Here is a 26,608-nt window from a genome sequence, read left to right as displayed (position 1 = left end):
TATAATACCTATCGTGTTTTATTGGTAGTTATTTGCTTCATCTCTTTCCACTAGACTATAGGCTTCTTGAGAACAGAGACTGTATCCTATTCATGCCTGTATTCCCAGGGCCTGACACATAGAGGCTTCAGTACATGTTGAATACGTTTAAAAGATACATGTAATGACATGAATATGTCAAAGCACAAAAAAAGTACAACTAGCTATGAGGTAAAAGCAATTAACAATGAGATTTACTTCTTCAGGAAAAGAAAATGGCACAAGTAGATTCCGTCATCGTTTCATATATAATTTTCTAAAATGTTGATATGTTCTCATGTCTCCACTGAACAGAAGAATTGAACTTGTTTCCCTCTGTAGCATTCAAGTGTTTCACTGTCTTAAGCATGAAGGAACAGGTGGCAGGACACTGCTAGTAGATGGATTCTATGCAGCACAGCAGGTCCTGCAAAAGGCGCCTGAGGAATTTGAACTCCTCAGCAATGTGCCGTTGAAGCATGAATATATTGAAAATGTTGGAGAAAGTCACAACCACATGATTGGGGTTGGGCCAGTCTTAAATATCTATCCATGGAATAAAGAGCTCTATTTGATCAGGTGAGTACCAAAGAATTATCCCCCAGTATAAATGTACTTACCAAATATTAGCCATCAAATGTAATGGAAATTCCTAAGATCCTATATCTGCTACATTTTAATCTTGCTACTCTACAGCTTTTTATTTGTACAATTTCTATTCTTATTGTAATTCCCATAGAATAATAAATAGGCCAACAAGCAAAGACTACTAGTTGCGGGGGTGGGCAGCAGATGTTTGGATAGTATTTTAAAATGAAAGTATTATTAAAATAAGAAATAGTTATTAAATTGTGCTCAGTGACCAAACAGCTAAGGTACCCAAAGATATGACATCCACAGCATTTATCTGTATCCCAGATTTCTGCAAATCTCCTAACCTGTATAGCCAACAGTCTACGAGATGTCGCCACTTAGATACCTAGGATCATAAAGCACACCCTATTCAAAACTGAACTCATTCTCTCCACTCATTTCAAGCCTGCTCTTCCACACCCGGTTGTTGTGAAGATGAGAATCAATTGGTGTCCCTACCTTTGCCCCAGGATTGTAGTAGGAACTACAGAAATACTAATTCACTTCACTTGGATAAGCTCCCCTGCAAAACTCTCCCTCAGTCAGCTCTTATATCCTCTGCCTAAAACAATGAAGGTGCTTGATATTTTTTCCAACATTTTATTATGAACATTTTTAAACATATAGAAAAGTTGAAAGCATTTACAATGAAAACCCATAGATCACCATCTAAATTCTACCATTAAGATATCACTATACTTGCTTTATTTCCTATCTATTCATCTCTCTGTATCCATCTATCAATTAATCTTCTTTTTGGTTCATTTTAAAGTATAATGCAGGTATGAGTACATGTCCCCCTGAAGTACTTCAACACTTGTACAATGATGTTAAAATATTAAATATACACTTTCTGAGTTTATTATTAAATTTATGCATACACCTATGTAACCCAGACCCCTGACGAGGTGGAATATTACCATCGTTGCAGAAAGGACCCTCATATGCCTTCCTAGTCCAGTCCTGCTCACACACCCCAGAGGAAACAACTGTCTTGATTTTTTCCCACCATAAATTAGTTTTGCCTGTTCTAGAAATTCATACCATAGAATTTGTTCTTTTGTGAATAAACACCCAGGCTCTTTCCAGTTTGGGGTTATTATGAATAAAGCCACCATGAACATTCATGTGAAAGTATTTTTGTAGATAATATGTTTTCATTTCACTCAGGTAAATTCTAAGAGTGAAACTGCTGGCTCATAGAGTAGGTGAGTGTTTAATTTCATAAGTAACTGCCAGAACTTTTACTAAAGTAGTTGTTCAGTTTTACAGTCATCAGCAGTGTATGAGAGTTGCAGCTGCCCCGTTTCCTGGCCAACACTTGATGTTGTCTGTCTTGTTAATTTTAGCCATTATTGTGGGTATCTCCTTGGGATTTTAATTTACATTGCTTGAGAACTAATGACATTCAACATCTTTCCACGTGTTTATTGGCCATTTATATCTTCTCTTGTGAAGCATATGATTAAATCTTTTGTCCTTTCTTCATTGGATTGTCATTTTTATTGAGTTGTAGGAGTTCTTTATATACCCAGGTCACCAGTTCTTACTGGATGTATATTTTAGGAATATTATCTTCCAGTCTGTGGCTTATCTATTTAGTTGTTTAACAGTGTCTTTTGATGAGCAGAAAATTTTAATTTTAATGGATTGTAATTGATCAAATTTCTTTCAATGATCATTGATTATGTGACATGTATAAAAAGTCTGTGACAACCCCCATGACATGATGATATTCTCCTACATTTTCAAAAGGTGTTATGGTTTTATCTTTACCATTTAAGTCTGTGATCTGTCTCAAATTATTTTCTTCTGTGTCGTGAGGTAGGGTCAGAAGTTGATATTTTTTACATATGGATATCTGGGTGCTATAGTATCATTTGTTGAAAAGACCCCTTTTTCCCCCATTGGATTGCCTTTACAACTCTGTCAAAAATCAAATAACCATATAGATGTGCATTTGGTTTTGGGCTCTTTGTTTGATTCCATTAATCTATTTGTAGATTCTTATGACAGTTCCACACTGTCTTGGCTACTGCAGGTTTACAGTAATTCTTGAAGTCAGGTAATATGTTTGCCAACTTTGTCCTTTTTCAAGATTATTTTGGATGTCCTAGATCAGGGGTCCACAAACTTTTCTGTAAAGGGCCAGATAGTCTCTATGGCAACTGCTCAGTACTGTTGTCGAAGCACGACAACAGCCAGAGATGATACATAAATGAATCTGTGTGACTCTATTCCAGGAAAACATTATTTACAAAAACAGGCAGTGAGCTGGATTTGGCCCACAACTCTTGGAAAATAACATCATTATTATTGTTGTTGTTATCTTACAATACTGTCAAAACATAACCTGATCTTGTATATCTTTTGTTAATTTTATTCCTAAGTATTTTTACGTTTCTTGGGATTTTTCTATGGAGACAATGATATTCTATCAGAGAAAGTTGCTGGTGTGGCCAGGCAGGAGCTGGTCTAGTATTGCTGAGCAAACAATAATAGGCCACGCTCCCAGAGTGCAGGCAAGAGAGCAAATGATCACCAACTGCTGGTGTGAGTGTGCAAAGGATGCCTGGGTCAGTGAAAGCAGGACTTCAGAGCACATAGATTTCACGACATGGGAGTAAAGGTTGGGAGCTTGCAGTATGACCCTGTGGAACACAGGAGGCTGCAGGTAGGTCATGCAGGGGGCTTGCCCAGGGAGTCCAGACAGACAGCTGCATCTAGGTCTTGCAGGGGCTCTGGTTCACCGCGTTGAGAGGGTTGTGGAAAGGTCATCACCAGGCTCAGGCTGCAAGGTCATGTAGGGACCAAGGGCTGGACCCCACGGGCTGGTGATGTCCTCACACCTAAACAGGGGAGCCCTGGCCGGGGACAGAAATAGCAAGAGAACCTCTTTCTCCTGGAGCGTCCCTCCTGCGCCCTCTACTGAGAAAGTTTAATATGTCCTTGCTGTAAAGGAGAAATGCTTACAGGAATTATTATATGGAGAACATGGATGTAAGGATACACATGGAACTGAGAAGCAGTAAATTAGTAACTGACACATATACATAACTACTTTCAGCTTAATAATATCATGTTGGGAAATTTTGCATCTGGGGTCAAGAGGGATATTGGTCCGCAATTTTCTTCCTTCCTTCCTTCCTTCCTTCCTTCCTTCCTTCCTTCCTTCCTTCCTTCCTTCCTTCCTTCCTTCCTTCCTTCTCTTTCTTTCTTTCTTTCTTTCTTTCTTTCTTTCTCTCTCTCTCTCTTTCTCTCTCTCTCTCTCTTTCTTTCTTTCTTTCTTTCAAGTTTGTCACATGTTGGTATTATATTGACTTTGTAAAGCTCTGGTTTACCAAAGAGTTTATGGAATATTAGTGCTATTTTCATCTTAAATATTTGCTAGAATTTACCAGGGAAACTGTCTGGAGATGGAGTTTATTTTATGGGAGGGTTTTAGATGTTGAATTTAATTTTTTCCATAGATATAGAGCTAATATGATTTTCTCTTTCTTCTTTAGTGGTTCTTTCTAGAAATTTATACATTTTATCTAAGTTGTCAGATTTGTATTCATAAAGTCATTCGTAATATTCTCTTATCATTTTCATAATGCCTACAGTCTCTATAGTGATATCAGATTCTTGGTATTGGTAATTTGTGCTCTTTTTTTCTTGTTTAGTTTAGCTAAGATTTTATCAATTTTGTTATTCATTTCAAAGATCCACCTTACTGCTTTGGTAATTCCATTATTTGTTTCTGTCTTATTGGTTTGTGTTCTTATCTTCATTATTCCCTTATTTTTACATACTTTTGCTTTAATTTATTCTCGTTTTTCTAGTTCTCTGAGGTAGCACCTTAGGTCATTGATTTTATACATTTAGTCTTTTCTAACATAATCATTTAATGCTATATTTTTGCCTCTAAGCCCTTTTTGCTGTATCCCACAAATATTTATATGTTTTAATTTCATGGTCATTAAGTACAAAATATTTTCTAGTTACCCTTATGCTTTTTTTTAACCATGTATTAATTAGAAGTATATTCTTTAATTTCCCAATACTTGAGGTTTTTTTCTAGGTATCTTATGGGTTTCTAATTAGAGTCTGTTGTCATCAGAAAACATATTATAGATTTGAAGTTTTTCATTTTTATTGACTTAGTTTTTCGCCCAGTAAATGGTCTAGGTTGGTGAACATACCATGTGCACTCAAAGAGCATGTGCATGTGTTCTGCATTTCTTGGGTGAACTATTTTATAAATATCTATTAGGTCAAGTGTTTGATAGTGTGTCCTTTCTGATTTGTCTAATTGTTCTGTCAAGTTGAGAGAACAAATAATATCGTGATTTTATTTATTTCTACCTTTAATTCCACCAGTTCTTGCTTCATGTATTTTTTAATATGTTATTAAACACATACCCATTTGTGATTTTTATGTCTTCCTCATAAACTGATCTTTCGTCACGATGACGTGTACCTCTTTAAGTTGACTTTCAAGTTTATTTTATGTTAATATTCTCATGCTTATTGTTTGCATGCTATTTTATTTACCCTCTTGTTGGATTTACCACTTTATCATTATGTAATGACCTTTTTATCTCCTATTACAGTCTCTGGATTAAAATCTATTTTTTTCTGATATAAGTATAGCTACCTCTGCTTTCTTTTAGTTTCTATTTGCATGGAATGTCTTTTTCTATCCCTTCACTTCGGCCTGTGTATGTCCTTAAAGCTGAAGTGAGTGTCTTGTAGGCAGCTTATAGCTAGGCCTCATTTTTTTAAAATGCATTCAGCTCCTCTTTGATTGGAGAATTTAGTCCATTATGTAATAATTGGTAGGTAGGGACTTACTATTGACATTGTGTTCATTGTTTTCTGGCTGTTTTGTAATTCCTTTGTTCCTTGCTTCTCTTTTTCTCTTCCTTTGTGATTTGATGATTTTCTGTAGTGGTGTGCTTAGATTCCTTCCTCTTTCTTTCTTTCTTTCTTTCTTTCTTTCTTTCTTTCTTTCTTTATTTTTTATATCTGTTATAGGCTTTTGTATTGTGGTTACCATGAGGCTTAAATACCTTATAACATTCTATTTGAAGCTAACAACTTAAGCTTGAACACATACTGAAGCTCTGTATTTTTAATCTCTTCTATATGTGTTTTATGTTATTGATGTCACAGTTTACATCTTTTTACCTTATGTATTCATTAACAAATTATTGTAGTTATAATTATTTTTACTATTTTTGTCTTTTAACCTTTACACTAGATTTATAAGGGATTACCCACCACCGTTACAACATTAGAGTTCTGAATTTAACTATATATTTACCTTTACCTGCAAGATTTATACTTTTATATGTTCTGTTGCTCCTAATTAGTGCCTTTTCTTTTTAGCTTATAGAAATCCCTTTAACATTCATTTTAAGACTGGTCTAGTGGTGATGCACTTTAGCTTTTGCTTGTCTGGAAAACTGTCCTTCAATTCTGAATTCCAACTTTGCCAGGGAGAGTATTCATGGTTGGAAGTTTTTTCTCTCAGCACTTTGAATATATCATGCCACTCCTTTTTGGCCTTCAGTTTGGGCTGAAAAATCTTCTGTTAGTGTTATGGGGGTTCCCTTATACATAACAAGTTGTTTTAGTTTTACTGCTTTTGAAATCTCTCCGTGTCTTTAACTTTTGACAATTTAATCATAGCGGGTGCTTGAATAATGTCATTCCATTCAACATTGTTTTATTATAACATCGACGAGATGCTGTAAGAACGTTACTCTTGTTTATCAATTAGCCTATCAAAAAATTGGCTTTGTTATATGTTGTTGCACTGCAGTTCCAGGAACCTATTGATGATGTTAGGTGAGGATTTATGTATATAGTGTCTTGCTGTAAGTCTCTTTGGGTTCATCTTTCTGGTACTCTGCAATTTCTGGATCTGTATGTCTGTTTCTTTCTCTTGGTTAGGGGAGTTTTCAGCCATTTTTTCTTTGAATAAGCTTTACGCCCCTTTCTTTCTCTCTTCTCCTTCTGGGACCCCTATAATGTAAGTACTGGTTTGCTTGATAGAGTGCCATAATTCCCTTAAGCTATCTTTATTCTTTTTTTCTTTTTGCTCTTCTGATTAGATGAATTTCACTGCCCTGTCTTTGATCTGAATAAAAATTTCTTCTACCTTATTTAGTCTGTTGTTGAATCCCTTAATTGACTTTTTCAGTTCAGTTATTGTATTCTTCAGCTCTAATATTTGTTTGGTACTTTTTTTATATGTTCTATCTCTTTGTTGAAATTCTCAGGTTGTTATGCATTGTTCTCCTGACCTTGGTGAGCACCTTTGGACTATTACTTTGAACTCTTAATTAGATAAATCATTTATCTCCTTTCACTAAGGCCTGTTTCTGGAATTTTATCTTCTTCTCTTGTTTAAAACATATTCCTTTGTTTCTTCATTTTCTTTGACTCTCTGTGTTGGTTTCTGCACATTAGATGAAACAGCCAACTCTCCCAGTCTTGACAGAGTAGTCTTTTGTAGGAGATGAACTTTATTGTTCAGCTAAGCCCTAGCTTTTGGAGGTCTCTCAAAGCTTTGTGATTGTCCAAGTCACCTTCTTTGTTTTTAGCAGCTCCTCATAATTTGAGGGTGTTCTAAGACCTGTCAGTGTCCCAAAGGGGAGAATACCAGTCAATACCTTGATACAGGCTGATTGGAAGCTATACTCTTAGACATCAGCTTTTAAAGTATGCAAGTAGACGTCTTTCAGGTAAAACTGGAGGTGGATGTTTCTGTCTGCTCCCTCTGCACTGAGCCCTGGAAGGGGCAGTTAAGAAGTGTTTCTTTCTTTGCTACAGTCCCACAGAATCTGTAATTCAAGCTCTGCTGTCTGTGAGAGTCAGGAAATCAAAGGCTGTGTCCCCTGGGCAGCAGCCACAGAACGCTGGGGTGCCAGACACGTGTACAGGCTTATTCCAGGGAAGGCACTGGTGACCTGGAGTGGAGCAGAGGGAGAATGTGGAGATGATGCCTGCTGGCCTTCCCCTTATCCAGGGAAGATCACAGTCTGTCCTAGATGTGTGCTAAATTAGAAGCCTAACCCTCAGGCGGTGGCTTTTATAGTATGTAAATAGGCCTCTTTTAGGGAAAGACTGGGTTATGGGTGTTTTTGTCTGTTGTCTCTGTGCTCAGCCTACCATAGCCATGGGGAGTGCTCACAAGCCCATTAAGAACTGGTATTTGTTTGCTATATTCTGGTTGGCCTCATGGATGCAAGTCCCATTGGCTTTCAAAGCTGCGTGTTTTGGGGGCCATCCCTCAAGTGGAAGTCTTCAAACTTGGGGCACTATGTTGGGTTGAAACCCTTCACTCCTCAGGGAGAAACTGGGAGTTGACTTCCCTCCTGATTGTATGTCACTGCATCAGGGGTGGGGTTTATGACAAGTGTAGGTGCTGATATGTGTCAGCTTTTCCTCCTCATTTTGATGTGGCTTTTTTCTCATTTGCCCAATGTCTAGGAGTCACTCAGCTAGTTTCTAGATTCTTTCAGAGGGAATTGTTCCATGTGTAGCTGTAGATTTGGTGTGTCCATAGGAGGTGAGTTCAGGAGCCTCTTGTGTTGCCATCATGGACTAAAACCTCCAGTACTGTTTGTAATAGCTCCAAACTGGAAACTACTTAAATGCCTATCAACAGTAGAATAGATGAATAAATTGTGGTATACTCACACAATGAAATTCTATACAGCACTAAGGATAAGTGAACTAATGCTACACAGAACAACAAGGGTGAATCTCGTAAGTATAGTTTTGAATAAAAGAAGTCAGATACAAAAGAGTACTTACTATAGTATTTCATGTATACAAAGTTTTGTAAAGAAGCAAAACTAATCTTTGGCGACAGAAGTCATGATGGTAGTTATTCCTGGTTTCGGGGGACAAGATGGGAAAGAGGACAAGAGAGTGTTCTGGGCTTTGGGTATGATCTATTATTGACGTGGATGCTAGTGATATGTTCACATCATGAAAAATTTATCAAGCTTATGATTTGTGTACTATATGTGTACACACACACACACACACACACACACACACACATATAGTATTTCAGTAAAAAGTTATTTTGCCTTAGGTTAAAAAAAAAAGTCCAGTATCTTAACAAAGGTTTCTCAGTGGCTTTCCATAGAACTTGGAATAAAATCCAAAGTCCGTACGATGGCATACAAGGCTATACATGATCTGACCCATGGCTACCTTCTCCACATCATTTCTTACCATTATTCCTCTTGCTTACTCAGCCCCAGCCACAACGCCAACTTGCTGATCTGCAAACATAATAAAATTTCTTTCTACCCCCAAGACTTTGTACTTCCTGTTCCCTCTGCCTGGAACACTCTTCCCTCAGCTTGTCACATGGCTGGTTTCTTATCATACAGGTACAAGCTCAAGTGTACTTCTTCAAAAAAGTCCAACATTCCATCTGAAATAGACTTTCCAGTCACGTTTTATTACATAACACTATTTTTCATCATAGCATCTATAACTAGTTATGTATTTATTAATTGCTCATCATCTATCTTTCTCAATAGAGAAAGGACCTAGTAAACTCCCCAAAGGCTTGGATCATGTCTGCTATATTCATCACTGTATCTTTAATGCCTCATGCACCACCTAATACATAGCAGGTGTTCATGTACCGTATTTTGCCTTGTATAATATACTCCTGTGTTTAATGCGCACCCACATTTTTGGCCTAAACTTTCAGGGAAAGAAAATCTTTTTTTTTTTATTTTTTAATTAAAAGTATTATTTGTTTACATTTAGGTACTTGTGTTTTTATTATAAAGGAATTTTAGCATTTATTTTTTAATATATTATGGTACAATATATTTTATGTACCAGGAACAAATTTACGATAGCTAACGCATCATAGAAGGCCAAGAACTCTTCGTCATTGCAAGTACGTCATAAGTTCAACAAAACTGATGATCGTAATCCAGGGTATTATCTTGCATATACGGATATCGTTATTGATTTCTAGAGTTACACTTTTAACTCATAAGCATAAATAAAAGATTTAAAAATATTTATATAGATATGGGATTAGTACTACCCACATATAATGCACATCCCTATTTTCCCTCACAAATTTGGGCAAACAAGTACGCATTATACATGGCAAAATACAGTAAATGTTAGGGTTGAATGCATGAAGAATGAGTGAAGATCCCTGGGTAATATGTACACTTGACTATAGCTGGGATTTCTCCCACAAGGGGAAACACCAGAGAAGTAATAAGTAATCCTGCTAAAATGAAAGCTTTGTTAGTATAACCTCTCTTGTGCATCTCAGCTTGGTGAGAAGAAATCTTGGATCTTTCCCTAATGCTTCTGTGGAATTTGAAAGGGAATGTGCTTTAGATAAAACATGATATCCTAAGATTGGAGAAACCAGCTAGAACACACTTCCATCCCCTACGCCCATTTTCTCCAAAGAAAAACAAAATATAGTCAACAGGCAGTGGAGCTCCTCTCTACAATCCTATGGTTCTGAGAGAACTCTGACTTGTCACCTCATCTTTGGGACAAGTAATGAATATAGGGAAAGCCTTATGTAAAATTGCTCAATAAACAACAGATATCTTTCTTTAACATGAGTATGAAGAGATCTTTCTTTCTCATACTTTCATCTTAGGTACAACAATTATGATCGGTCTGTCATCAATACTGTACCTTATGATGTTGTCCATCGTTGGTATACAGCACATCGGACTCTAACAATAGAGCTGAGGAGACCTGAGAATGAGTTTTGGGTCAAACTAACGCCTGGCAGGGTGGGTGCCAAACTCTAAGGATGTCAACTAAGCTTGTTATACTGAAGCAGTGACGAATGGGTACTTGTTTAATATGAGTTGCAATCTTGCAAAGGAAAAAAAAGAGTCAGTCATGGGTGTTGGCTCTGGTCTTGCTACATTGAAGGACCTGGAAGCAGGACCCACCCCATATCTAGGCATCACTCAGTGACTATTTGTATGAGGAGGGGGTTGAAATAGGTAGTCACTAAGGGTTCTTCTAGCTTTATGATTCCTTTCTCTTTTTTTTGCTTTTGATATTTCCTCTGGATGAAGAATAGCTTCAGCTTAGCATAAAACATAGTGAATAGTTTTACTTTTTGAGAAAGTATGTAATAAGAATTAAAGAGAAAAAAGAAAAAGAAAAAGAAACCAATTATCTGATTTGTTTTGATAAGAGAACAATTACTCAAGAAGCATAAACTCCTCAAGTGTGGGGCCTATTACCTACTGTGTCCTTCGTAACTTTCACTTAGCCCACCACAGGGCTATGCACATCATAGCTTCCAATTGTTTGCCTAATCTCAAAAGAACACTACCTCATGGAATGTAACCAGAGGACAACATAAAGCTTTACTTTCAAATAATCTCTTCTGACTTAGGGTTCCTTTGGTTTGCCCTTGTTCTGATGGTGTTTATCTCTCTTTTTGCCCATTCACAGGTCCTATTTATAGATAACTGGCGTGTCCTACATGGCAGGGACTCCTTCACTGGCTATCGTCAACTCTGTGGCTGCTATTTAACAAGGGATGACGTATTAAACACAGCTCGTCTCTTGGGGCTTCAGGCTTAAAATTGACAGCAGTGGGATTATGAACACACCTGACACCCTGACTACCAAAATTTCATATCAGCAAAATAACGTCATGTCAAAACCTACTTCAAATTGTCTCCTTACCTCACCACACGAAACAGAAGCCACCCATGTCTGATAGAGAAACCTGTTAGAGAAAGGCCTCTGAGTTATCTTATGTCAGCCGTCTAGGGTGGTAGCTCTCTTCCCCAAATTACAACATGGGCTCATTTGATTTTTAGAACTTTTGATATAATTTTGGTGAATAAACGTCAGAAATATAATCTCCACATTGATGGGGAAACAGTAATAATCACTCGGTAAAAATTTGGCGCAACTAGATCAGTTAGACAGACATATTCTAGAAATAACAAAATCTTAATAAAGCAATAATTTGCAAAATTTTTGGTCTCAGGACACCTTAACATCTTAAAAGTTACTGAAAACCCCTAAAGAATTCTTAGGTGTGGGTTATATCTATTTATATTGATTGTATTAGATATTAAGGCTGAGAATGTTTAACATTCAATAATACAAAAGCACACATCCCTCAGCTATCAGAGAGATGCTATCATCACATGTCATGTAGCCTCTGGAAAAGTCCTCTGTACAATAATGAGATTGAAAAAGGCAATTATCATTGTACTGTGTTATAAAATATAGTTTTTGACCCACAGACCCACTAAAAGAGTGTCAAGGACACCTCCAGGTATCTTCAGAGCACACTTTGAGAACCAGTGAGCTGGACGATACCTTGAGACAGTCCTTTCCATAGGCCTGTGGATTAGTTTAGCTGAAACCCAGTATTTTTCTCAACAGTTTCCTAGAACTACAGATACTGTAGGAATTGCTTGATAGCACAACCTAAGTTATAAGGTAGGAACTGAATACAAACATAGTGTTTTATCTTGTTAGAAGGGTTATCTCCATCCAAGTCATCTCTTAAGGAGCTACACTAGGAAATCACAATAGGTGCTGTGGAGTAAACCCATAAGTTTGGTGATTCTGTAAGGGATAACTGCAAAAAGTGTATGAGACTTATAAATGTGTATGATAATACACACAAACACACATACACATGCACACACAAAACACAAGAGAGGGTGCAGAGGGTTAGTCTGTCAGATTGTTCAGGGAACTCATGATAAACAATGTGCCTCCAAAGACCTAGAGATTACTATCCAAATTTGTATTTTGGCTTTTGATGCGATTTAGGATGCAATCTGTTTTCATCCATTTCTGGTGATCTCTTTCTTCCCCCCTCCTCAAAATACTTTACATGTTAATTGCCAAAATTTGACTCAATTAACTATAATATGCTTCTCTTATTTTTAATGGCTTCCTTTTATATGTGTGTGTGGGGGGGAGGAGGGAGAGAGAGAGAGAGAGAGAGAGAGAGAGAGAGAGAGAGAGAGAGAGAGAGAGAGATTGAAAGAGAGGCATGAGGCTTATTTCCCGCAGCTTCCATTGAAAGTGAAGCTGGACAATAACGGCACTGACCACTGTAGAATGATGAGAGAGAATCCAGGCTAGGATGCGCACAAGAGGGAAAACAAGCATTACTAGTGAGGGTAGGAGACACAAAGGAAAGAAAAGTCAGTGTTCTGACAGAATAGAGCTTAATCTGAGGCTTTCAAGGAGTTCTCAGTTATGGTTAGTAGTTTACACATTATCTTATTGACCTACCCAGTGTTCCAGGATATGTTCTCAAAATGTTTCTGCATTTTACTTGTACTATAATAAATAGGCATCTTTAGGGGTCTTCCACAAAATGTGTTTTCCTCTTAGGTCAAAGGATTGGAAATTAAGTTTGGGTCTTAAAGCGTATAGTCTTTAGCAATCAGAACAGAAGCAACAGCATTTTAACATGCAATCTTCTACCTCTCCTATTTTGTACTCCTAAAATATGTCACCATTAATCTTCATCATGATATTTACCTTTTTTGAAGTTTTGCCTAAATTAAGCTTGAAAATTACACTATAACTGAGGTCAGCATTGATTCATAATAAGCAAAGGACATATTCATGACCCTGGAGAGATAAGGACACAGATCATTCTTCCCCCTTACAGAAGGACTCCCTTTATCTTTTGTCTCCCCTGGGACCTTTATTCATTATTTCACTCTCACCTTCCTAAATTTTTAATCAAAACGTTTCTATAATGCACTCCCTTCAGAGGAAGATTTCGGGAACAGAATTATCTGAGTGCTGATCATGATGCACTGAAAGCTTTCTATGTGAGATGTTTCTTTTCTATAGGTCTTTCTGGTGTCTCCGAGAATGTAAGCATGGGCCTATGTCTATGAAACTCACCGCAGAGTAACTTTTACCTTTTGATTTGGTGGGATGGGACCAATAGGGCCAGGAGCACAGTACCTAACAGTTTCATAATACCCAATATAGTCATTTCACAATGTACATTTGTTAAAATAAGAGGGTAAGGGGGTGGGGGGTGGGAGATGAGGGTAAGGGGGATCAAATATATGGTGATGGAAGGAGAACTGACTCTGGGTGGTGAACACACAATGGGATTTATAGATGATGTAATATAGAATTGTACACCTGAAATCTATGTAATTTCACCAACATTTGTCACCCCAATAAATTTTTTTAAAAAAATTAATTAATGACATGAGTCCTTTTCAAACAAACTCACCAGAAATTCCCACATTCTTTGTATGTTCTTCTGTGGTTGGCAATTAACTGGCACTGAATTTTTTTCACCTTCATCTAGAGTCACCAAGCAGCCAAGTTTGCCTGTGACTGACGGCCTTCCGGGGCTGCAGAATTTACTTTTAAAACTAGGGAATTCTCACACAAAGCTGGACTGTTGGTCATCCTACCTTCTTGCTGCTTGCTGTATATTTTTCTTTAGTTTCCATCACTGGTTCCCATTTCTGTACAAATGTTTTGGGAATCACAACCTGTGCAGTGTATGATGAGTAGGAAAAAGATGTATGAACTATGGTGTATTGTGGTGGTTGCCAAAGCAGCATCCCCAGATCAGCAGCATCATTTGAAAACGTGTAAGGAATGATAGTTCTCAGTACCCATCCCAGACTTCCTAAACCAGAAATTCTGGGGGTGGAACCCAGCAGTTTCTGTTTAAGCAAGCCCTCCGGGGGATTCTGATGCCTGCCAAAGTGTGACACCCAGTGAAAGGAAGACCCCTGTTGCTGAATTGTAGGCCCAGTTGTGACATTGACTTACCAAATGACTTGAAGCATGTACCTCCCCTGTTTTGAACTACAGTTTGGTCTTCAGTTTTCTCTTCTTTGGTTGAAAATAGAGGTCTTGGACGAGGCAGCATGTAAAGACTCTGCCATTCTGTAATTTTGTTTGACCTCTCATAGCTCATGGGTACAGTAAGGAAAATACCTGCCTCACAGGATTTTGTAACAAATCTGTGATTATTAAATAAGAAGTTTGCAGCATATAATAATGACCAATAATAATAGTTAACTCTCGCATAGGCTACACCCTTGCATGGGTGGAGTGGAGCACATGACATTTAGTAAGATATTAGAAGAAAAAGTAAATTGAAATCAATATCCAGCCCTTAAACCCTACAGTATGAGATAGTAAGGTGTGCAGGGTGAAAAGAATTCACTCACACAATGTTAGAGCAAATAGAAAGTCTAGATAATCCTTCCCATTATTGAAATAAAAAGAATAATTGGTTTAGCAACTATGATAACTATCTACAATGAGAGATGGGGGGGGAGAGAGAGAGAGAGAGAGAGAGAGAGAGAGAGAGAGGAGCAATATACAAGAAAAACAATATACAACAGAATGCAAAGAACCACATAGCAGATCAAAGAAGTAAACTATGAAGGGCAAGGCACAGACAAGACATGCTTAAAAACTGAAATAAGAACATGGAGGAAGGACTTTAGATGATCACAATATTGTTGAGCCAGCATTAAGATAATTTACATGCCTTAAGTAAAGAACCTAATAAGTAGAACAGAAAAATATCCACAGATACAGTATGAGAGAGTTCCAGGAAAGATGATACAGGACAATCAATACTGAGATATATTCTAGTTTTTATGGCACTTTAAGAAAGAATTCTCCAGGAACCTAGGCACAGAAAAAAACAATCACTTGCAAGGAAACAAGTTGGTTCCATTTAAATGTAAAAGTAAAATATAAACTCTACAGAATGTTTCTGGCTCTGGGTAAAGATGGAGCAAGAATGGTCTACTAAATGCAGTTATACAACATGGACATGTTTTGTATGGTCATGGAACCGCTCTTTGAGGACTGAAAAGCAAACAGAAGCAGGCAGATTGGGGAAGAAGACCACAATCTGAAGTACCACTAAAACAGTGGTGAATTCACCACTTTTTTTCCATCCATATCCCAGTTCAGCATAGCCTGAAAGTTGGAAGTGGGCAATGCTATGGACACAGCTCTAGTTCTGACTTGAGGAGAGGGATGGGTACTGAGAACTGTCATTCCTTACACGGTAAGTCAGAGCGTGAAGGAAATCCCCAGTTTTTCTTTCTTTTCTCTGTCCTCTTATGTTCCGGTCCACAGGCAGTCCTGTGGCAGCAGCGGTGGTGACAGAGAAAGCAGTGATAGTGACAGCTGCAGAGGCCTTGAGGTACCTAACACTCTGAAGGAAGGTAACCTTCCTCTCTGACTATAGGCGCTGTGGTCCCAAGAGGGTGGAGACACACACACATGACTTGTTTGCCCTCTTGGTCTTCTCACTGTATGACACTAGAAGAAGGCAAAGGCACAGGAAGTGTGTAGCAGACAAAGGTTAACTAAAGTCACAACTTTCTACCTAGAAGATTGAAAAGGGGAAGCTCAGGGAAGCAAGAAGTACTGGGGAGATTGCAGAAAGGTAGGAGCTTGGGAACATAAAGCCAGGAAGCTGTGTATGAACTTCGGGGCTCAGCACCAAGCTGTGCATTCATGGATGTCTTCCTATACAACATAGCAAAGACTGAGACTGAACTAGACCTTGCCAGCTCCCAAATTGCTGATCATGCTTCACCAAACGCAATAGCACTGCAAAGTCTTTCAAAATAGGACTGACTGTAAGCCACACACCATAGAGAGCTGATCAGAACAGGTGGCCTGAACCCAAATAAATGGGCAAAAACTGAACAGAGACTCGGAGACCAGTGGGAATATAACAAAAGAGCCAACATTTGTCTCATTGGTATACCACAGGTGAGGAGAAGGGATGGGCTGAAAAATCATGCAAAGAAATGATGGCTGAATTTTTTCCAAGATTGGCAAAAGACATAAACCTACAGATTTAAGAACTGAGTGAAACCCAAAAAGAATAAGATTGAAGAAATCCATTGAAACATATGTCACAGTAAAACATCTGAAAACTAAAGACCTAGAGAAAAATCTTGAAAGCAGCAAGAGAGAAACACCTTAGTATGGGAAAAGCAGGGAGAACGGCAGTGTTTCCTCATGAGAAACCACGGGGGTCAAAAGGGAGTAGCACGACACTTCTCAAGTGGTGAAAGAAGAAGAACCAGAATCCTCTACAAAGTGAAATTATCCTTAAAGAACGCAGGGGAAATCAAGTCATTGTAAGATGAAAGAAAAGTAGGATAATTTGCTGCCCCCAGACCTACCCTTATCACACTGAAATATGTTTTCAGTATGAGAATCCACTAGGCATGCAGAAAACTTTGCTTGAGAGTGATGTACTGATCAATTCTGTCTAATACAGACATTTATCGTGCTGCCAGGTATTGGAAGCATATGTCTCAGAGTTCCCCATTAGTTCCTAGTACAAGTCTGGCCTGGTTGCTGCCTGCAACCCCTTTACTGAAATTGCTCTTGTCAGGGTCCCAAGCAACATTCTCATTGCCCAATTCAGTGTACGTTTTAATGCCTATTGTTCTGGAACTCAGCAGCTATTTCCAGGTTTGCCACTCTTTGCTCTGTTCTGTCTTCCTTCTGAGCCCTTGCTCCCTTCTCCTTCTGGTTCAATTCTCTCACCGTTCTCTTTCTGTGCAGACACTTCTCCAGTCTCTGACCATGAATTTTTTCTTTGTTTGCCTGCCCCTTAAAAGAAGTTGTCCTTGGTTCCCTTCTGTGTGCTCTCTATGTGCTCTCCCTGCATGATCTCACTACATCCACGACCTCAAGAACTATCCTGATGACTTTCAAATTTGTATCCCCCACCCCAGCCAGCCTCTCCCACCCAGGTCCACCCCCTGCACTGTCACCATGAGAGACTGCTCCTCTCTCATCCCTGACTCCAGCCCCCCGCCCCCAAGCAGACACCCCCGCCACCCCATCCACCCAACGAGTTATGTCCCTTGACCACCTCCCACACAAAGTGACTGAAGAATGCACATGGGTTCCTTTAAACAATTTATTGACCTTTTAAAATGACTTTCCCAAGGCACAAGACGGGCCCAGGCTGCCTGGGCTGTGAGCAGGCCTGGAGCCCTAGGGCTGCGGCCTGGGGACCCAGGTCGGTCATGGGGGCAGCTATTGCTGAGGAGGAGCCACCTGGGAGATGGTCGTGTTCCGGAAGAAACCGCTGAGGAGCGAGTTGTTGTGGACGGCCATGTCGATGAACTCCGGAGTGATGCGGCTCTGACCGCTGCTCTGGGCCTCATTGCCTGCCAGCTCCAGGATCTTGGCCGTGAGGTACTCGATGACCGCCGCTAGGTAGACCGGTGCCGTGGAGCCCAGGCGCTGGGTGTAGTGGCCTTCTCTCAGGAGGCGCTCCACGTGGCTCACGGAGAATGGCAGCTCAGGTGCGCTGCTGCGGGAGCGGTTCCGCCTCTGGCGACCAGAAGACCCTCCACGGCTCCTTGGCCCCGGCATTCTCGGCGTCGGGTGCGCTGTCTCCGGCCGGCCTAGTTCTGCGGTGCAGTTCGGTGAGGTCCGGTCCCGTTCAGCGAGATGCAGTGGGTGAGGTAAAGTGGGACGAGGTAAGGTGCGATGCGCCAGGCGGTCCCAACCTCTGAAATGGACGTTGCTCAGGTCCCTACTCTGTATCCTAGCAACCACGGAACGGCCGCTCATTGGCAGAGACGCACTCTACCTGGAATGTTCGTTGGGAGGGACCACTGCTTCCCCATTGGCCCCCGTGGGCCTGGGCCTACAAAAAAATGGCGCCTGCAGCAGCCTGCTCACCTTGCTCACTGGAACCTCTCTTTGAGGGGACTTGGACTTTCCACTGGACAGGGACGTTGAAGTGAAGGATAAATGGCTTGGGAGTACAAGAGCGAGGTCAGGGCTGGAGATACAGATTTGAGAGTCATCAGGATAGTTCCTCCAGCCCTGACCTCGCTCTTGTACTCCCAAGCCATTTGTCCTTCACTTGTATCTGGATATCCCACAGGCATCTCAAATCTCAGCTACTCCAAACTGTACTAATCTTCCCACCCAAAACTGGACCTTCTCCTTCAGCCCTTATCTTCAGTAATGCCTCCAAAGTGTATAGTTGCCTCCCCTTGCACTCAGGGTCATGAAATATCTTTTTCCATTGCTTTGCTTTCAGTTGTGTGTGCCTTTCGATCTGAAGTGAGTCTCTTGTAGGCCACATGTATAGGTCTCGCTTTCTTATCCATTCAGCCACCCTATGTCTTTTGATTGGAACATTTAATCCATTTTTATTGAAAGTAGTTTTTGAGAGGTATGTAGTTATTGCCATTTTATTTATATTTTTTTATCTTTTACCTTGTAAAGAAGTCCCTCTAAGATTCTTTGTAATACTGGTTTGGTGGTGATGAATTCCGATAGCTTTTTCTTATCTGGGAAGCTCTTTATCTGTCCTTTGATTCTAAATGATAGCTTTGCTGGGTAGAGTAATCTTTAGTGTAGGTCCTTGCGTTTCATCAGTTTGAATATTTCCTGCCAATCCCTTCTGGACTGCAAAGTTTCTGTTGAGAAATCAGCTCATAGTTTCATGGGGGCTCCCTTGTAAGTAACTAGTTGTCTTTCTCTTGCTGCTTTTAGGATTCTCTCTTTGTCTTTAACCTTTGGCATTTTAATTATAATGTGTTTTGGTGTGGGCCTCTTTGAGTTCATCTTGCTTGGGACTCTCTATGCTTCCTGGGCTTGTATGTCTATTGCCTTCACCAGGTTAGGAAAGTTTTCCATCATTATTTCTTCGAATAGGTTCTCAATTCCTTGCCCTCTCTCTGCTCCTTCTGGTACCCCTATGATTCAAATATTTGTTTGCTTGATGTTTTCCCAGAGGCCCCTTAAACTGTCCTCACTTTTTTAGATTCTTTTTTCTTTTTGCTGTTTTGATTGGGAGTTTTCTGCTACCTTATCTTCTAAATTGCTCATTCAATCCTCTGCTTTATCTAATCTGTTGATTCCCTCTAGTGTACTCTTCATTTCAGTTATTGTATTCTTCATTTCTGACGGGTTGTTTTTTACGTTTTCTTTCCCCATTTTTATGTTTTCTATCTCTTTGTTGAAGTTCTAGAGATCACTGAGCATCCTTATAACCAGTGTTTGGAATTCTGCACCTGGTAGATTGCTTGTCTTCATTTTGCTTAGTTCTTTTTCTGGAGCTTTGTTCTGTTTTTTTTTAATTTGGGACATGTTTCTTTGTCTCCCCATTTTTAGCTGCCTCCCTGTGTTTGTTTCTATGTATTAGATAGAGCTGCTATGCCTCCCATTTTTAGTAGAAGTGGCTTTACGTAGTAGGTGTCCTGTGGGGCCCAGTTGCACAGTCTCCCTGGTCACTGGAACCGGGTGTTCCAAGTATATCTCTTGTGAGGGTTGTGTGTCCTCCTATTGTAGTTGAGCCTTGGTTGCTGTTTCCACATCAGTGAGCGGGATTGACCCTTGGGCTCATTGGTTGTTAGGACTGGCTGTGACTACATTGGAGGAGCTGTAGTGCAGGGGATGAACCTACAGAGCAGGATTCACTTTTGCAGGGCTCTGGTACCTGTATAGTCTCCCCTTTGAGTGTGTCATCCTTAGAGGTGACCAGGTGATGCTCTGGCTCAATCCAAACTTGGGAGGCAGGCATGCCAGCCCTGGGGATTCCTGGCAGGGGACCCACTGTTGGCCAAAATCAGCTACAGCCTGTGCCCTGCCTGGGGCCACCTGGCATGAGCCACAAAGCAATCCACAGATGGCCACTGCCTGTGCTATACTTGGAGGTGCCTTGAGAGGCCAAGCCACGAACCAAAGCTGGCTGTCACTAGTGCCGAGCTTAGGGCTGCTCAGCCTGAGGTACAGGACATGCCAAAGCCAGGTGCTGCTTGTTTGGGTTTTGTGAACCTTTGTGAGATTTTAGGAAAGTGTACAGCATGAGCTAAGGCAGGTAGTTTGTATGGAAAAGCCACTGGAAGCTGATTTGATGTGCCCAAAAGTTGGGTGGTGGGGTCTCAGAATCTCCAGGGTGGGGTGAATGAACAGTGGTAGCCAGGTTGATGTAGGCTCAGATATGGCAGCCACCTGCATCTGCATGCTGGGAAGGGAGAGGGCTCAACAAAAATAACAATGGCTTCTGCCAGCTCCTCTGTCTGCGAGAAAGCTGCTCCTCCAGTCCTTGCCCTGAAGACAGACAACTCAGTTTCTCCCAGTATGTTCCTGGCACCTTTCAAGCTGCTGCCCCAACACTGGAGCTCAGAGTGAGTGAGTGAGTCCGTCAGTGAGTAAGTCCATCTGTGGATCCTTTAAGAGGATCACCTGGGACTGCAGCCGCCTTCTTCTCACTCAGCTACAATCTCCACTGGTTTTCACAGTCAGAAGTTATGGGCACTTCTCTCCCCGGCACTGAAACCCTAAGCTGGGGAGCTTGGTGGAGTGCTGTGACCCCTCCCTCCTCCAGAAAGACCTCTGCAGCCAAGAAAGCCTCCCACTGTTTTTAAGGAGGGCACAGCTCACAGTGGCCTATGCAGGGATCAAATTGGTAGCCTTGGTGCTACCAGCACCATGCTCTAACCAACTGAGCAAACCAGCCACCTACCATCCCTCCCATTTTTAATGGTCACACTTGGGTGTGGGATTAGCCCATTCCACATGTCTACCCCTCCTACCAGTCTCATGGTGGCTTCTTCTGTATGTCCTTAGTTGTAGGGCTTTGCTTCAGCTAGGTTTCAGGTGATACTCAATGATGGCTGTTCTGTACGTTAGTTATAATTTTGATGTGGTTGTGACAGGACATAAGCACAGCGTTTATCTACTCTGCCATCTTGACCAGGAATTCAGTTGTATTTCTATACACAAGCAATTGAACAATCCAAATATGAGGTTAAACTAATTCCTTTTATAGTATCATCAAAAAACAATAAAATACTGAGGAATAAATTTAACAAAAATGTGCAAGACTTGTACTCTGAAAACTGTAAAACATTGTGGAAGGAAATTAAAGAGGATCTAAAGAAATGTAAAGACATCCCATTAGTGGATTGAACATTTAATATTGTTAAGAATACCACAGTCCCAAAGGCAATATACAGAATCAATGCCATGCCTATTACAATACAATCTGGCTTCTTTGTAAGAAGCTGATCCTAAATTTCACATGGAAATGCAAGGGATGCAGATAGCCAAAACAATCTTGAAAAAAAAAACAAAAAAACAAAAAAAACAAAGTTGGAGGACTCTCACTTCCCAACTTCAAAACTTACTACAAAGCTACAGCAATCCTAAAAAGTGTAGTGGTACCATAATAATAGAGACACAGGACAATGTTTTAGAATTTAGAATCAGAAATTAGCCCCTATATCTATCAATATCTAATTTTTAATAAGGGAGCCAACACCATTCAATGGATGAATGAACAATCTCTTCAACAAATGGTGCTGGGACAACTGGATATCCACGAACATAAGAATGAATACAGACCCCAATCTCACACCATGTACAAATATTGACTGTAATATGGATCACAGACCTAAATGTAAGGGCTGAAACTATAAAACTCTTGGAGCAAGACATAGATGTAAATCCCCATGACCTTGTATTAGGCAACAGTTACAAAATATGAGAGCAAAAGCAGAGCTACAAAAGACAAAGACAAATTATATGCCATCCAAATGAAAAGATAAAAACGTTGTGCAGCAAAGGCCTATAGCTAGAAAGTGAAAGGACAACTCACAGGATGGGAGACACATTTGCAAAACATATATCTGATAACAATCTATTTTCCAGAATGCATAAATATCACTTACAACTCAACAAAAGGAAGACAAGCAACCCAGTTTAAAGAAAAAAAAGGGGGGCAAAGGACTTGAATGGACATTCCTCCAAAGCAGATGTACAAATGGCCAAGAGGAACATGAAAAGATGCTCAATGTCATTAGCCATTAGGGAAATGCAAATCAAAACCATGAGATGCCACTTCACACCTACTGGGATGGCTATTAAACAAAACAAAAAGGAAATAAATTTTGGTGAGAATGTGAAGAAATTGGGATCCTCATACACTGTTGCTGGGAATGCAAAATGATATGGCCACTGTGGAAATCAGTTTGGTGTTTACTCAGTAAGTTGAACATATGACCTCGCAATTCCACTCCTAGATATATACCCCAAAGAACTGCAACCAGGTGTTCAAACAGAAACCTGTACAGGAATGTTCACTGCAGTGCTATTCACAATAGCGAAAAGGTGGAAGTACCTAAACGTCCATCAACTGATGAACAAATGGATGCACAACATGTGGTCTGTTCATACAATGGAATGTTAATCGGCCATGAAAAGGAATGAAGTGCTAATTCATGCTACCATATGGATGAACCATAATGAGAACATGATGCTAAGTGAAAGCAGCCAGACACAAAAGGCCACCTATTTACTGTATGTAGGATTCCATCTCTAAGAGGTCTCCACAATAGGCAAAACTCTATGGACAGGAAGCAGGTTAGTGGTTGCCTGGGGTCTAGGGGTGGGACAGGGGAGGGGATGTGGGGGGGGGTACAGAAAGAATCAGTGACTGCCCAACGGGTACAGCGGTTACTTTTTGCAGTGGTGCCAGCTAGAGAGTTGTGATGGCCGTCCAGCACCAGAGTGTATACCTAGTGCCAATGGATGGCACACATTTGTTTTATCTGCACAATGTCCCTGTCCAGTGGAAAGTCCGAGTCGCCTCAAAGAGAGGTTCCAGTGAGCAGGCTGCTGCAGGCGCCATTTTTTTGTAGGCCCAGGCCCACGGGGGCCAATGGGGAAGCAGTGGTCCCTCCCAACGAACATTCCAGGTAGAGTGCGTCTCTGCCAATGAGCGGCCGTTCCGTGGTTGCTAGGATACAGAGTAGGGACCTGAGCAACGTCCATTTCAGAGGTTGGGACCGCCTGGCGCATCGCACCTTACCTCGTCCCACTTTACCTCACCCACTGCATCTCGCTGAACGGGACCGGACCTCACCGAACTGCACCGCAGAACTAGGCCGGTCGGAGACAGCGCACCCGACGCCGAGAATGCCGGGGCCAAGGAGCCGTGGAGGGTCTTCTGGTCGCCAGAGGCGGAACCGCTCCCGCAGCAGCGCACCTGAGCTGCCATTCTCCGTGAGCCACGTGGAGCGCCTCCTGAGAGAAGGCCACTACACCCAGCGCCTGGGCTCCACCGCACCGGTCTACCTAGCGGCGGTCATCGAGTACCTCACGGCCAAGATCCTGGAGCTGGCAGGCAATGAGGCCCAGAGCAGCGGTCAGAGCCGCATCACTCCGGAGTTCATCGACATGGCCGTCCACAACAACTCGCTCCTCAGCGGTTTCTTCCGGAACACGACCATCTCCCAGGTGGCTCCTCCTCAGCAATAGCTGCCCCCATGACCGACCTGGGTCCCCAGGCCGCAGCCCTAGGGCTCCAGGCCTGCTCACAGTCCGGGCAGCCTGGGCCCGTCTTGTGCCTTGGGAAAGTCATTTTAAAAGGTCAATAAATTGTTTAAAGGAACCCATGTGCATTCTTCAGTCACTTTGTGTGGGAGGTGGTCAAGGGACATAACTCGTTGGGTGGATGGGGTGGCGGGGGTGTCTGCTTGGGGGCGGGGGGCTGGAGTCAGGGATGAGAGAGGAGCAGTCTCTCATGGTGACAGTGCAGGGGGTGGACCTGGGTGGGAGAGGCTGGCTGGGGTGGGGGGTGAGGCTGACTTACGGAAGACTGTGCCATTGCCCTTGAGCAAGTCAGAGCCTGGCAAAGTCCCCAGAAGGATAAAGTTCCTTGGGTTGGAGCACAAGACCATGACTGCGGCGTTGTGATAGGGTGAACTTGCAATGGCGAACAGGGTGCTGCAGGGTCGAGGGGTGGACAGAGAGGTTGGCAGGGACTCCCATGGGGCAGCAGCTTTGACAGGAAGATTGAGGAATGATGAGGGGACAATCCAGGAAGATGCAAAGTTAACTATTTTTTTCATATTTAGTTACAAGCCTGAAATACTAGGGAAGATGTGAGCCTGTAATTTCAAGGCCTCTCCAGTTCTTAAATGACAATAGGCAAACCTCTATGGATAACCTTTTTATTATATATCTGATAAGTATATGTTATATAGCACATTCTATTGGCCAGGTTATTTCCTCGTTCATAATTTTTGCAGTTTTTAAAAAAATAAAAAACCTTTCATTTAAAGGAAAAAGAAAGACGAAAAGTCGGTATAAAGATCATGCTCGATCACAAGTTTCATTTTGGTCATGTTCCATTAGAGATGCTAGGAGATGCCCATAGCAACCTTGGTAAACAAGCTGTCACCACCTAACAACAGCGGGCGCAAGGCCAGGTCCGGTCCCAGGATCCGTGATTTGCATATGCAGCCTGCACTAAGGAAGGCCCCGCCCCAGGAACCCAGTATTTTGCATATCACCAGGGCAATGTGGTGGCGTTGGGCTCCCGAGTGGGCGCGGTGGCGCGGCCAGACCCGAGACGGATGCCGGGCAAGTCCCAGCCTGCTGCCAGCGCCTGCACATCCGCCCAGCAGAAGCGCTCGGGCTGGGAACATGGCGGCATCCGCGGGCGGACTGGGAGGCGGTGCGGGCCCGGGCCCCGAGGCCGGGGACTTCCTGGCCAGGTACCGCCAGGTGTCGAACAAACTGAAGAAGCGGTTCCTGCGGAAACCCAACGTGGCGGAGGCCGGCGAGCAGTTCGGACAGCTCGGCCGCGAGCTGCGCGTTCAGGAGTGCCTGCCATACGCGGCCTGGTGCCAGCTGGCGGTGGCGCGCTGCCAGCAGGCGCTCTTCCACGGGCCCGGGGAGGCGCTGGCGCTCACCGAGGCCGCCCGCCTCTTCCTGCGGCAAGAGCGCGACGCGCGCCAGCGCCTCGTCTGCCCCGCCGCCTACGGGGAGCCGCTGCAGGCCGCGGCTAGCGCTTTGGGCGCCGCTGTGCGTCTGCACCTCCAGCTGGGCCAGCCAGCGGCCGCCGCCGCCCTGTGCCTGGAGCTGGCCGCCGCTCTGCGCGACCTGGGGCAGCCGGCCGCCGCCGCCGGCCACTTCCAGCGCGCCGCCCAGCTGCAGCTGCCTCTGCTGCCCCTGGCTGCACTGCAGGCGCTCGGCGACGCCGCCTCCTGCCAGCTGCTGGCGCGCGACTACACCGGTGCCTTGGCGATCTTCACGCGCATGCAGCGCCTGGCGCGGGAGCACGGCAGCCACCCGGTGCAGCCGGTGCCGCCGCCGCTACCGCTGCAGCCGCAGCCACAGCCGCAGGGGCCCCAGCAGGGGCCCGGCGCGGGCCCCGCCCTGCCCGCTGCGCCGCTCCCTCCGAACGCCGGCCCTGCGACCGCGCCCTCTCCCGCCGCCCTGGGCGCCTTCTCGGACGTGCTGGTCCGCTGCGAGGTGTCCCGCGTGCTGCTGCTGCTGCTCTTGCAGCCACCGCCCGCCAAGCTCCTCCCGGAGCATGCCCACACCCTGGAGAAGTACTCCTGGGAGGCTTTCGACAGCCACGGGCAGGAGAGCAGCGGCCAGCTTCCCGAGGAGCTCTTCCTGCTGCTCCAGTCCTTGGTCATGGCTACCCACGAAAAGGACACGGAAGCTGTCAAGTCGCTGCAGGTGGAGATGTGGCCACTGTTGAGTGCCGAGCAGAACCACCTGCTTCACCTCGTTCTGCAAGAAACCATCTCCCCCTCAGGAGAGGGAATCTGAAGAGTCCCATTAGCCATTAGCCGAGTGACTACTTTTTGCGTGTTACCAAACCTCACGCATCCGCCTTTGCGTTTGGACGGAAATAAAGGACGTGGATCCCAGCGGTCTACCTTTGTTTGCTTCTTTCTCTTGCCACCACAGGGATTTGTTTGACTGAAAGTTACCTGTCTCCCAAAGACTTCTTTCCACAATAGTAGGAGAAAAGAACAATACGCTAGGCTCAGAGTGGGGGACTAACTCTCTTCCCCAAAACTGCACCATCAATATGACAATCCTTTTAGCTCTTTCCTCTTCCACCCAACTTGCCCTGCCCCGCCCC

At 42.8% G+C, this 26,608-nt stretch overlaps 4 protein-coding genes across 6 annotated transcripts in view; 3 read left to right on the top strand and 1 right to left on the bottom strand.

The window, feature by feature from the left end:
• TMLHE (trimethyllysine hydroxylase, epsilon) overlaps positions 1–11,345 on the top strand; it is a 65,595-nt gene extending 54,250 nt beyond the window's left edge. For 2 of the 3 annotated variants that reach the window (XM_019716081.2, XM_019716080.2), the window contains 3 exons: positions 361–597; positions 10,310–10,448; positions 11,128–11,345. In XM_019716081.2, coding sequence (XP_019571640.2) covers positions 361–597; positions 10,310–10,448; positions 11,128–11,259 — 508 coding nt within the window. In that variant the 3' untranslated portion in view covers positions 11,260–11,345. The remainder of the gene's footprint in view (positions 1–360; positions 598–10,309; positions 10,449–11,127) is intronic. The other variant, XM_019716082.2, reaches the window with a different exon arrangement.
• A 6,210-nt stretch (positions 11,346–17,555) lies between these two features.
• LOC141569758 (histone H2A-Bbd type 2/3-like) lies at positions 17,556–18,075 on the bottom strand. The gene has a single exon (XM_074324324.1). The coding sequence runs from the start codon at positions 18,073–18,075 to the stop codon at positions 17,734–17,736; it is 342 nt and encodes a 113-aa protein (XP_074180425.1). The 3' UTR covers positions 17,556–17,733.
• Positions 18,076–23,640: 5,565 nt separating this feature from the next.
• On the top strand, positions 23,641–24,413 carry LOC141569631 (histone H2A-Bbd type 2/3-like). The gene has a single exon (XM_074323693.1). The coding sequence runs from the start codon at positions 23,641–23,643 to the stop codon at positions 23,980–23,982; it is 342 nt and encodes a 113-aa protein (XP_074179794.1). The 3' UTR covers positions 23,983–24,413.
• Positions 24,414–25,032: 619 nt separating this feature from the next.
• On the top strand, positions 25,033–26,396 carry LOC141569630 (40-kDa huntingtin-associated protein). The gene has a single exon (XM_074323692.1). It carries the CDS (start codon positions 25,153–25,155, stop codon positions 26,287–26,289), a length of 1,137 nt encoding a protein of 378 aa, XP_074179793.1. The 5' UTR covers positions 25,033–25,152; the 3' UTR covers positions 26,290–26,396.
• The last annotated feature ends 212 nt before the right edge of the window (positions 26,397–26,608 follow it).

Source organism: Rhinolophus sinicus, chromosome X, assembly GCF_036562045.2.
Source record: "Rhinolophus sinicus isolate RSC01 chromosome X, ASM3656204v1, whole genome shotgun sequence".
Lineage (NCBI taxonomy): Eukaryota > Metazoa > Chordata > Mammalia > Chiroptera > Rhinolophidae > Rhinolophus > Rhinolophus sinicus.
This window is presented reverse-complemented; position numbering and strand designations above follow the sequence as displayed.